The sequence below is a fragment of the Lygodium microphyllum genome, chromosome 11 (genome assembly GCF_053477565.2).
Source record: "Lygodium microphyllum isolate KBCC chromosome 11, Lygodium_microphyllum_v1.1.10, whole genome shotgun sequence".
NCBI lineage: Eukaryota > Viridiplantae > Streptophyta > Polypodiopsida > Schizaeales > Lygodiaceae > Lygodium > Lygodium microphyllum.
In genome coordinates, this window is record NC_141145.1 from 112,517,784 (window position 1) to 112,529,863 (window position 12,080).

The 12,080-nt window shown below is 36.7% G+C and overlaps 1 protein-coding gene across 5 annotated transcripts; it reads right to left on the reverse strand.

Annotated features, from left to right (window-relative positions):
- Nucleotides 1-5,466: 5,466 nt before the first annotated feature.
- LOC148029247 (fe(3+)-Zn(2+) purple acid phosphatase 12-like) lies at nucleotides 5,467-11,118 on the reverse strand. Of its 5 annotated transcripts, XM_087688020.1 has the most exons (9): nucleotides 10,914-11,051; nucleotides 10,740-10,821; nucleotides 9,386-9,589; nucleotides 9,085-9,202; nucleotides 7,714-7,937; nucleotides 7,007-7,136; nucleotides 6,383-6,603; nucleotides 6,006-6,121; nucleotides 5,472-5,904 (listed from the first exon to the last, which is right to left on the reverse strand). In XM_087688020.1, the coding sequence occupies exons 2-9, from the start codon at nucleotides 10,794-10,796 to the stop codon at nucleotides 5,625-5,627; spliced, it is 1,350 nt and encodes a 449-aa protein (XP_087544146.1). In that variant the 5' UTR covers nucleotides 10,797-10,821; nucleotides 10,914-11,051; the 3' UTR covers nucleotides 5,472-5,624. The 5 variants fall into 5 exon arrangements, with proteins under 5 accessions (XP_087544149.1, XP_087544146.1, XP_087544148.1 ...); XM_087688022.1 differs by lacking the exon at nucleotides 10,740-10,821 and having other exon boundaries at nucleotides 10,914-11,096; XM_087688019.1 differs by having other exon boundaries at nucleotides 10,740-11,094.
- Between the last annotated feature and the right edge of the window lie 962 nt (nucleotides 11,119-12,080).

The window sequence follows — 12,080 nt, forward strand, 5'->3', positions numbered from 1 at the left end:
AAATCGATAAAAGAAGTATACAAGTCAAGCATTGAAATAAATTTGAAAATTGATACTTTTTGCTAGCTTTGATATGTTACATTAGGCACTATCCATCTATTATTTGCAATTCCAAATTATCCCATAAATATATTAGATCCATGAAAACTTTCATAATTTGTAACACTATGTAAGATTTGGGCTCACTCCTATGCAAATTGTAATAGCTCGTGATGATGGGTATTTTCATCAAAAGTCTTAAAAGTGGAATATTATCCAACTTTTGGTGGAAACCCTAACCCTTATTTTAAAAACTAAAAGTGAATAAAAGAGCCCATTTTTGTGTATGCCAAGTTGTGAGATCTAGCTTTCTTCACTCTTTTCTTCTCTATTGTTACATAGAGAGAGAGAGAGAGAGAGAGAGAGAGAGAGAGAGAGAGAGAGAGAGAGAGAGAGAGAGAGAGAGAGAGAGAGAGAGAGAGAGAGAGAGAGAGAGAGAGAGAGAGAGAGAGAGAGAGAGAAAGAGAGTGAAACAACCTCTCCTCTTTAGACAAAGTCATGAAGGTGTTGGAATGAAGGCTTAGCTTGCAAAGGGAACCCTCAAGGATTGTAAGATCACCGGTTTCTTCTTTCAAACAAGTACTACAACAATAAGGTATCGAAGAGATGCATTCAATACAATAATTTTAATTGTTGATATTTCTTTCTAGCAAGGTTATCATGAGAGGAGAGTGCAACCGTTTAGAGTGGAAAGATGAGTGACTAGGTGAGGAGATAGTCAACCAAAGCTACCAAGAGTCAATGACTAGATGCTACATTACAACCAGTACTCCGATGGTCACTTTTGGTCTAGAGGGTGTTAATCTCTTATCCAAAATTGGTTGCAGTCTCTTTAGTGTTGCCAGTGGTTCTAGGGTCCCTTTTGTACCTATGAGTCTTAACTCTAGTACAGGAAGTAGCCACAGGTCTCTCCATGCTACCGGTTCCTTTGCAGTCCACGCAACTAATTGGTGATGAAATTTTTTCTGTCCAACACACAAGATTTCTGTGGCCTTTTCTACTAGGCCTTTAGGATTTTTTCCTAAACAGGTGACCACATTGACTTCTAGCTCATGTCACTCTTTAATTTCCAGTGTATCGATAGAAGATAATAGAGTCTGATCCTGGCTCTATGACTTTTGAGTATCATATTGGTGGTAATATCCTCCTTGACCCATGCTAGGAGACTGGTAATCCTACTCCATATAAGTAACTATTGATGTCACCAATGTCGATGGGCCATGGATATTCCAATGGGTAGACTACACTCCTCTCATGCCTTGCAAGCTAGCATGTTGCACTTCATGTAGGCATTGCCATGCCCCAAGGTACCCCATCTCATTGCAGCTATTATACCAATAAACTTCTGTATTGTGGGTAGCCATATGGAAAATGCTACACCATCACTGATTATTATACCAATAAACTTCTATATTGTGGGTAGCCGTATGGAAGTTTATTATACCAATAAACTTCTGTATTGTGGGTAGCCGTATGGAAAATGCTACACCATCACTGATTAAGACCTTATTTGGCAACCAGGTGACCCAAATTATTGCACTTGGTATACCAGAGAGTTTTGATTGTAGGTTTTTGAGCACCCTCTGAGGGTTTATGTCCCTTTTCCTTCCTCTTGGCCTTTCTAGGCTTATGGCATTCCTCATCCTCAAATTCCTCCCCCTCACTACTACTCTCTTCCTCTACGTCTGAATCCACATCAAAGTCACTTGACTCCATATGCATGGTTTTAATATATTCGGCTTGTATCCTCTCTTTGTTTGGCCTTTTGGAGAAACATATCAACATGGCTAGCATGCTGATAAAAATACTCAAAGTTATTACCAAAGATCCTCAGAAATCAAAGCTTTACGGATATCCTAGTTAAATCCTTGCATATATAGACAGTGCAGCATCTCAATAGTGAGCTAACTATTTGGGGACATTCATCCTCTCAAGACATTAAACTAATTTGTATATCTCTAGAATATAACATCATCTTATTTGAGCCTATGGAGTCTCTGTAGCTTTTAGGCATCTATCCTATCCACCTGGAACCGTGAGGAGAATGTTGCCCTAACACCGTCAAACATTGCCCACTTGTTTTCCTCTATGCGCTAACCCACCACCTCTTTCCACATCGATGACTCAAATACAACCACATGATGGGTGGGATCCACTTGGGTGGAAAAATTGATTGTATATGCCACCTCGAATTACCTAAGGAAGATATTCAGATCCTCAACTAATGAGCCAAAAAATTGTGGACTAGAATACCACAAGGTAGAATGGGTAAAACCACAATTGGGTTATCTAATGCAAATAACTGCCCTATTAGCTTTAAAGGTGTCATAAGAGTGATTGGTAGACTAGGACACACATCTTGGGGTCTAAGAATAGAGCATGAGTGCTATTTATGGGGCTAGGAGTGGACTACTCTACACGAAAGTCATCATTGTTGAGGAATGAAGTACCCTTAGGAGATGGAATTTGACACCACTACTCATGCCTAGACTACCATGAAAACATAGGTTGGACATTCTTTGGTAGACCTTGAGAGTGTGTGCATGTAGATATACATATATGGGAAAGATAATCATGGTCGCCATGTGTAGTTGGATCAAATTTCATGGTCGTGGTCGCCAAGTGCAAGCAGATTGCACCAACTCTGCAGAATAGAAAAGGCTTAAGATGCTCGAACCCAACACAATGATATGACCAACAGTGTTCAACAATAGACTCAGACCCTAGGATACATTCTAAAGGGTAACCATTCAAAGAAGTACATGACAAGAAACTAGACAATCAAGACTTCTATTGGTAGCAATACAATGAATGAAGGAATGTGAGATAATCTCATAGCATCAAAAATCTCAAGAACCAAACATAGAGCTAAGGAAAGAGAAGAGAGGGAAGGAATACTACATTTCTTCTGTGGTACTTTTGTAACTTTTGGTGCCCTTGGTGTCATGAAATCCATCTCCCATAATCTTTGGATAATCCACTACCTTCCATTACTACACTACTATCATTAACTATGATTTCCTCTTTTAGTTTCCAATCTATGAATGCTACTTTTGGGCCACCAATTGGAGCTATCTTGCACCTATGCTTGATAGTAAATTTGAGTACATTCTGATCATAGCTACCAATGCTATTCCATCTAACTACATTTTTTTCTCAACGCCACCCATCTTCCTCCTCAAGGGTAGCTTTGTGGGAGTAAAAATTATATTGATAAATAATTTTGCCTCTTGCTATGCCCCATTCATCTAGTTTGTCAATTTAGTTTAGGGTGTTACTTGGTGTTGGAGCTTATATCCAAAATGTGGGAGCCTTCTTAGCATAGAGAGAATCCTCTTTTTAAAAGATCCAAGGTTTCTTTCAGCTCTAATGTCTTAAGAACCTAGAGTTTGCATAAACATATTTTGGATCTTTAAAGCTTTTTTTTTATTAAATTTAGATCCATGCTTATGTGTTTCTCATAACAATGGAAACAATCTGTATGCACTTTAGGATACCTTCTATCGTTTTTCAACTTAATTTATGATACTTAAGCATTGATGCATCTTGATTTTTTTCATTAGCATAGCAATTAATTTTTGTGCACTTAATCATGCTATGTGTTTATTATTTGTATAGCACTAATTTATGTCCACTTTAGCATGTATGATGTTGTTTTACAACATAATTCATATGTACTTTAGCATGTATAATGTTGTCATATAATATAATTCATGTGAGTTAAGAATTGAATGTTTGTGGATTTCTCTCATTAGTATTGCAATGATTCATGACAAAGAATGTTACATGTATTGATTTTGAGATAAAGACACAAAATGATAAGGTAGAAGAATAATCCAAAAACAACCAAGAAAGTTGGTATCAATTCAAAAATCACCAGAACTAAGGGAAGGAATTCTAGTTGCCACATTTCTTTAATCTCAGAAAGTCTTAAGGAGAAGCCAATGAGGATGCTAGAAGAGCCTTCTAATGAATAGAGCATTTATCGATCGCATGAGGCATGATATATTACATTGATCTATCCAAAAAGATATCGAGGATGTTCTTATCTTCATGACCACTCTAATAAGTTAATTTGACCTCTTTATATTATCATCATGAATTTTTTGCTTACATGAGAAAATATGCAAACCACATATTTCTCGAAAGGTTTCTTCTTGAAGGCTTCTTGTGAGATTGAAGAAATGTGAGAGTTGAAGTTTGTTCTCCTTTTGAAGGCTTCCCAAGATTTAAAAGTTATGGGAGCTAAAGTCCTTTTCCTAGATGTTTCATAACCTAGACTTAATCCATGCACCCAACACATATTTGTATTTAGTGTTTTGCTTTAGAGTTCAATTTAAATTGTCATGCAAACCTACCTCAAAAACATTTTAATACTTTACAAGTTGTGGATGATGGGAGTGTGTAGACATCTTATTGTTTTTGTCTTGAAGCATTAGTTGATTTTGTATTAGCTCATTGATCAGGATATATTGGAGGCAATTGTCCCAAGACATTATGCGTATGGGGTTCTTCAATAACATATGGGAGCAAGATGTAAACATGTTGAGTGAAGTCAGACAATCTCTTATGGATCGTCATTGTGTTGTTGTAGATGGTGATGTGACAAAGGCTCTTCACCTATTAGCAATAATTAAACTTATCTTATTAGAAATACTTAAGGATTTATCATGTACTTTTAGGCTTTATCAGATCTCTTTTTTACAAGACAAGCTAAATATAGCAACTTGCCATGCATATTATAGCGCTATCATCATATTCTTTGTAAAAAATCTTGAATAAGTGAAGTTTAATATGGCTTCAAACAGTTTGTAATCTTATGAATATACAATTCAAAAACTTTCTTCTATACCATTTGATTCATTTTGGGTCTTTTATAATTCTTGCCATATATTTTTGTTCAATATACTATTGTCTCAACCCATGTTATAGTGTGTAGTATTTTATAATATGTGGATTGAATTCTAAAAATAATGCCCAGTGAGCATAGAAGAAGGGACAAAAAAAAGGCGATATTGCTTGCATAGCTCCCTATTTTTTTAAATTGCATAAAACACATTTATAATGGTATGAAAAAGCATGTGAAAAAGGTAGTTGGACCATGTGTATAATAACATTTAACATACATAAAAATGACGCATGGTGTGTATTTAAATGTGTGCTTAAAAATACACTTGTGCTTCATTAAATCATGTATGCATATTTACATGTGAATTTTTAGATCTGAATCTAAGCATAGTATTACCCGTCGTCATTTTTTTTTTCTTAGTTCAAAAAATATGCTTGTGAGCTTGTCCACAAGCCTAATCCCTTGTAGGGCATGTGCACATGTGTATACATGCTTGCACAAACATATGAACATACAAAGTAATCGAATGACCTAAAAGCAAAAGGTAACTAGAATTTTTGAAAAAAAATATACTTTAATTTTGTAATGTACAAATTAAAATCTCATAATTTTGTTGGACTTATGTTGCTTTCCCTAAAATGTTTTTGTATATGAATGTCTATCATTTACCACTATCAAGAATATACCTTATCCAATTGATGAGATATTTAAATTTCAAATGTTTTCTTTATTTGTACTAATCAGGACATTGTATTATGGATGTGAATGGATGGTCAAGGTCTTCTGCACATTCAACAGTATAAGGAATAGAGTCTTTATTTGAGAATTTGAATGATGTGAGGCCATTCACCTTCCAATATTGGTTAATAAGCCAAAAGCAATCTGCCATAGTTGCATCCCCATCCTCATTACGATGCCAACTAAGAAAAGCATGCGTTCTATTTACTATGTCAAAAATCCCATGCCCAAAGCTAGCCTCTCTAAAGGCTGAATATTCTGGTTGGGGATCAATATACCTGTAAAATATTCCACAATAGAAGGCAATCACAAAGTCATTTCATAGGAAAAATAATAATTAGTGAAGGTGTATTTCTTTCTTAAGGAACATGTTCCTTACTTGTGAGCAAGTCCTTCCACATTTCCACCATCACCAATTACTATGTACATAGGTGCATCTTTATCCAATCGTGTTGTATATATGTTATGCTGATCATGAGTGGTTGAGACTCTATGCTGTAAGGCCCCAAACAAAAAAAGTGAGAAAAATCAAACAAGCACTTAAAATGGGAAACAAACCTTAAATATATAAATAAAATCAAAGGTGACTAACATTGAACAATCAATAACATTGAGATGTGTAAGTGATGCATGTTAGTTCATAATCCTTGCCAATTGTAAATAATTGATGGCAATATTGAGGTGTATGCATGAGCTTTTGTTAACAAATTCTTGTGCATAAGATTTAAAGATTTAGGGGAGATAAGACCTACACACCATTCGTTCATATGCATGAACATGGCCTGAGAATACAATATCCACTTGGTACTTCACAAACCATTGCTCAAAAGCAATGCGCATGGGCTCTCCTTCAAGGTAGTGTATTTTGTTACTGCTATAGAAGGAGACATGCATGATTACTATAAGCCACGGAGTTCTAGATCTGTCCACCTTTGTAAGCTCATCTTCAAGCCAATTATATTGTGGTGAATATTTGACTGCATAAATATCAAGATTCCATTATTCCCTTGATCCTCGATAATGTTTCTAAGTTGGAGAATACTATTGATTTTATTGCTAGGTCTATGTTATATAATGATACAGAGTTTTTTCTATGAATAAATACAATAATGGTAGGATCTACTATGTGTTACAGGTTAAAGATTTACTTTCATATAAAGATGCATTATTATTACCAAAAGAATCATATGATTGCAAATGTCTTATAAATGTCAATGATTGGTTGGCTCACAAATTGTGAAGGGTTTAGAAAATTGGATGAATGTTTTGAGAAAACCCTATTCGTAGCTGTTTTTGGAGTGCGACTCTAAGTTAGGGTCTCAGAATGGAGATCACTAGAAAGTGAAAATTGATATCATAAAAGGCTTTCATAGACATTACCAAAAGATGAGTATGATGACAAGACAATGATGTGGGCTGGCCCTCGTTGGATTGAGTACCAAAGTGGAGAATTGTTTGTTGATGGAGTTTTAAAGCGTGTCTTGAAAGATTTGAATGTATCAACCTCTCCCTAATATATTCACTTAGATGAGAATCAATGAGTATGAATAGTCAAGTGAGACCTTTTCACAATGAAGAAACTAAACTTCTAAAATAAAAATATGGAGGTGTCTCATATACTATGAAAATGAGAGTACAAAGTTCAAACTCACACTCACATTCACAAGTTCAAACACGCATTGCATATGCTCATATTCATGCATCCCCCCCTTTCCCACACTCACACTCCCATTCACAAGTTCAAACACGCATTGCATATGCTCATATTCATGATTCCCCCCCTTCCCCCCCCCCTTCCCCCCCCCCCCCCCCCCCCCCCCCACACACACACACACCCCCCACTCAATTAGTTTAGAACTCAAGGATATATAATGGGTGTTATTGATAGATGTGAGAGTTGCAAATTACAAAACTCACAAATAACACTATAGTGGAGACAACAACACTAAACTATTATGTATCATTCAGATATGACACTCAAATATGGTAGGTAAATATGCTTAAATTTTTTATGTGGAACTAGCCTGCTTAAGGTGGAAAGTTGAAGGTGCAACATTGAGAAAAGTGAAATTAGAAAATGAACGCACAAAACTTGGGCCAAATTCTATATCATGGTTGCCAGTATTCCACATCCAAGGTTGATATGCAGCACATGGCTCGATAAATCGACTCCAAGTATCCCATCGATTGTTATCATAAAATGGATACTTATCAGCATAAGACAAGTCTCCCATAAATAGGACTGCTTGGCCTTTGCTCCTCATGTAATGGTGTAAAGTAGTATTAGAATCTGTAGTTTGACCAAGATCACCTACATGACAAAGTGGAGTAACATATTGATTTAATGGATCAAGTGAGTTGGTAAATATAAATGAACCTCCTTTTATTGTAAAAATGGGGACATTTGAACCAAGGTTTAAGAACATTGATAGATGGACTAGTTATGTATCAAGCCATGATAACACTCTCAAATTTCAAGTTTTCATGTTAGCAAATAATTAACTTAGACAAGTTTCAGGATGACTAAGTTAGAATTTTGTTGCTTAGACATGGCTTTATAATATAAATCACAAAAGAAGTCTTGTGGGGTATGTTGTGATACCCTTTCGTGGTGAAGAGAATTTGATAATTCAAAGAGATCCTATTGTAACTTTTTGATTCTCAATTGTCATACATAGATCAAATGCTATAAACTTTTTACTTGCATGATCTCATGTGTTTGTCTTTTGAATTGGGAAATACAAATCACAAATTTATGTTGAACTACAGACTTGCCAGAATTTCATGGATTGGGCATGGAAAGTAGGGAACTAAGGGATGAGGGACTTACTTAAGTTGAAAGGGTGGTGCATCTAGAGTCATCAATGTGGAGCCCACTAATCAAGTAGCAATGCTCATGTGTCATAGCTGGGTCATTGAAAAGAATATTGGTGAAGAGTCACCTTCAGGCTTCCATACATTTTGTATGCACTAACTTTGAGAGAATCCCCACCTAGAAGTCCACGTTGTCCTTTAAGGAAACACTAAAAACTCACAAACAAAACCTAGTCCACTTTCAACAAGAAAGTTCTCTTAAAGTAGAACACAAATGTTCTCCAACTTTTGTGAAAGCTTTTTCCGCAGGCAAAGGCGGAGATGTATACATGTAAGCTAATGTTTAACAAGCCTTTTGCTTTCCTTTTCTCTCATAAAGCTCCTGCATTAAGGGACCGTTGTTACATGCTAATCTAAATATTTAGGGGCTTCTCTCTCTCTCTCTCTCTCTCTCTCTCTCTCTCATATTCATATAAAGCGCGACCGTGTATAACAAGCCGACGTAGGCTTTACGAAATCCTACTTCTTTTCTCTCTCTGATACGAGGCACCATCACAATCCATCATACCTACTCTAATGATGCTAATCTAGACTTTAAGGAAGCGCACGCGCGCAGGCAGCTGGCACGAGGCATTCGTACCTACCGATCAAACCAAAGGTGTAAGGAACGTCAGGGCCAGGAGCAGGAGGAGTGATGAAGTGGAAGTGGCGCGAGGCATTCCCTTCTGATGATCCCACCTCGTAGAAATACTTTATGTTATGCTGGAGTCATACAACAGATCAGATGAGAGGAGCCCGTGTTACATCTGACGCGTTCAAGAACAGTCAGCCCTCCAAATGACAGACCAGTAGTCATACGATCACAGAAATCAGACAATCAAGAGCAAATTAGCAATCTATATGTATATATATATATATATGTACATATAGGGTATATTGGGTTGCCTGGAGGTTGTGGAGCTTGCAGTGATGGATGTAGCCCGATACGTAGTTGTAGGCTTTGTATCTCCCCACATGAAATGCCGCCTCTTCAGAGTACTCCTCATCTTGCTCTCGCCTGTATCGCACAATTGGGCTTCCTTCTGACACTGGGGTCACCCATGAAACTATCACCGCCTTCCCAGAGTAGTCGCCTTGTGTAATATGGACCTGATATCAAGTTACAATAGCACTTCAATTTCATAGATATGACTCACTCATCCCCCGTTCATATGATCGTCTTCTTCAAACGTATCATAATTCTAAATATCGTTCCCACCATAGTTATTGTCATAATGACCATGAGACACAATATGAATATGATACCATCATTTCTGTTATCCCCATGAGACACATGATGATCCCCTCGTATGAATCCCATCGTTCTCAAGATAAACCCCATCCCACAAGAGGCGACATAGCAAGTCACCGTGTGGGATATGCACGTTATATGCACCCCGTCATGCAAATTATTATTTCTAGCGAAACAAGAGAGAATGTTTCCTTGTGTGATATGCATAGGAAATGAATCACATCATACACACATGGTCGTGGAATATGCACCTAACATACCCTCGTCATGAACATGATAATATTCATGACACTAGAGAAGGCATGTTGAGTTTCCTTATGGGACAGACAATTGATATGAAGCACATCTTGCATATGATAATGCCCATTGCACATGAGAGGGGACACGACAAGTTGCATCATGCAACATGCATCTAGATTGAAATCCATCATGAATATGATAATTCCCAATATGAACCCCATCTTGCATATGATAATGGCCATCCCACATGAGAGGAGACATGGCAAGTTGCATCATGCAACATGCATATCCAAAGGTTCAAGTAGGTTGGGAATGAATTTACATAGAACTAATTGTTACACAAGTTGTTACATATTTAATCTCTAGCCCATTGAAAGTAAAGGCTCAATCACCAAAACGTAATGCATTAGTTTGACATTGTTTATGGTCCCAAAGATAGAAACAAGGGCCAGATTTGCCAAAACAATACCCCAAAAAAATTCTTGTTTAAGTTGATATCATTCTTCTTTTTTAGAAGCTCTCAAACCCTTCCAAATCTAACCAATCCACCATCATTGTATGGTTCTTACTCTATGATTCAAGCTCCTCCAATACCAAACAAAATTGTAAATTTGCTCTAATAACTTAAGTTAACCTCTTTTCAAGGTTTAGATTACTCCCAAGTCTCAACATGTAAGAACATGATTGGGCCTTCCTTCAAAGATTGTGGATCTAGCTTAAGATGATATTGAATAGAAGAACATGTCTCTACTCTTTGTTATCACACACCTGTTGAGGCATGTTGTAGCCTTCAGGCTCCTTGAAAACATCAGCATGTAGGGGCATGTCATGGGAGGGTTCAAGTCTCCTACTGTAGATGCTTGTGTATCCACCATGACAAACCTTGAAAAGCCAAATTAGGTAAATAAACAGAATGCCAAAAGACAAAGGAGAATAAATTACCTTCCTATGAAATATCATAGTTGACACTATCTAGTAGCACCCTTTTGGGTGTTGAGGGGTTGCTATATGATGGAGTCACTCTAGGTAAGGGGTTGGGAGGAGGGCAAGGGGCATGAATGGGGGATGTATCCAATCATCAACTATCATTATATATTGACCCACTTGTACTCAAGAAATTATTTATGGCCTTACTTTACTCAAGGTCTGATGTTTTCTTCACAACAAATGCTTGTAGTCAAATACTTTACAATAAACACATCAACAACTTACATAGAAAGATTGGTCTAAATGTAGTTCTTAATATATTTCTTTTGGATCATTCTTAGTCCCAACTCCCACACATGACAATCATTATATTCTCTAAATTTTCTCAAAATCTATGATTTGCTTGCCGTATAGGTAACATTTAAAAGTGCAACAAGTTCTTTCCTTACAGAAGATGAGATTTGCAATCAAATGTGCAATCACTTTTTGAACCATAAAGTTGCATAGTTTTATACAATGAGTAACTACTTTGCATGTAGGACACAAACACATGCAAATTATATGCTTGCATGGGTGGGGTGTTGGAGAGGTACAACTCATAAGAATAGTACGAGTGTGACACTTTTTCAATGTGACTCTGTGTGTGTGTGTGTGTGTGTGTGGGCGCGTGCGCTAGACATGGATGGTAAGTCCATTTCTAGGATTAACACCTCCATGATATAGAAATAGAATTCCTTTTGAGTTCACCATAGAATTCATGGATGAATTTGGATACATTTAACAATTAAGCACAACATCTATTTACCATCTCTTTGTTTAACAATATGTGAATGGCCTTTCAACATATTATAAATATCTTGCAAAAGTGGTGGCTAGGTAATCTTTCTACCATTTAGAACACACGTTGCTTTTGGACAAAGGTTATTCCTTCTTTATTGTTTGGTTAATGTTTGACTTTTTGATGGCAAACCTACTAAGGCACAATAACATATTGTTGCTTATCATTAGCATGTGAAGCAATCATTTAGTATCTTTAATTTGTTGATATTTGCACAAAAGGTTTATGGATCATTGATAAATGTGGGCTAACTCTATTGTTTACTCCCAAAGACTCAGAGAAGGTTGCATTATTAAGGAATGTTTTGTATAAAATGCATCTCACATACTTAAATATCCCTTGCA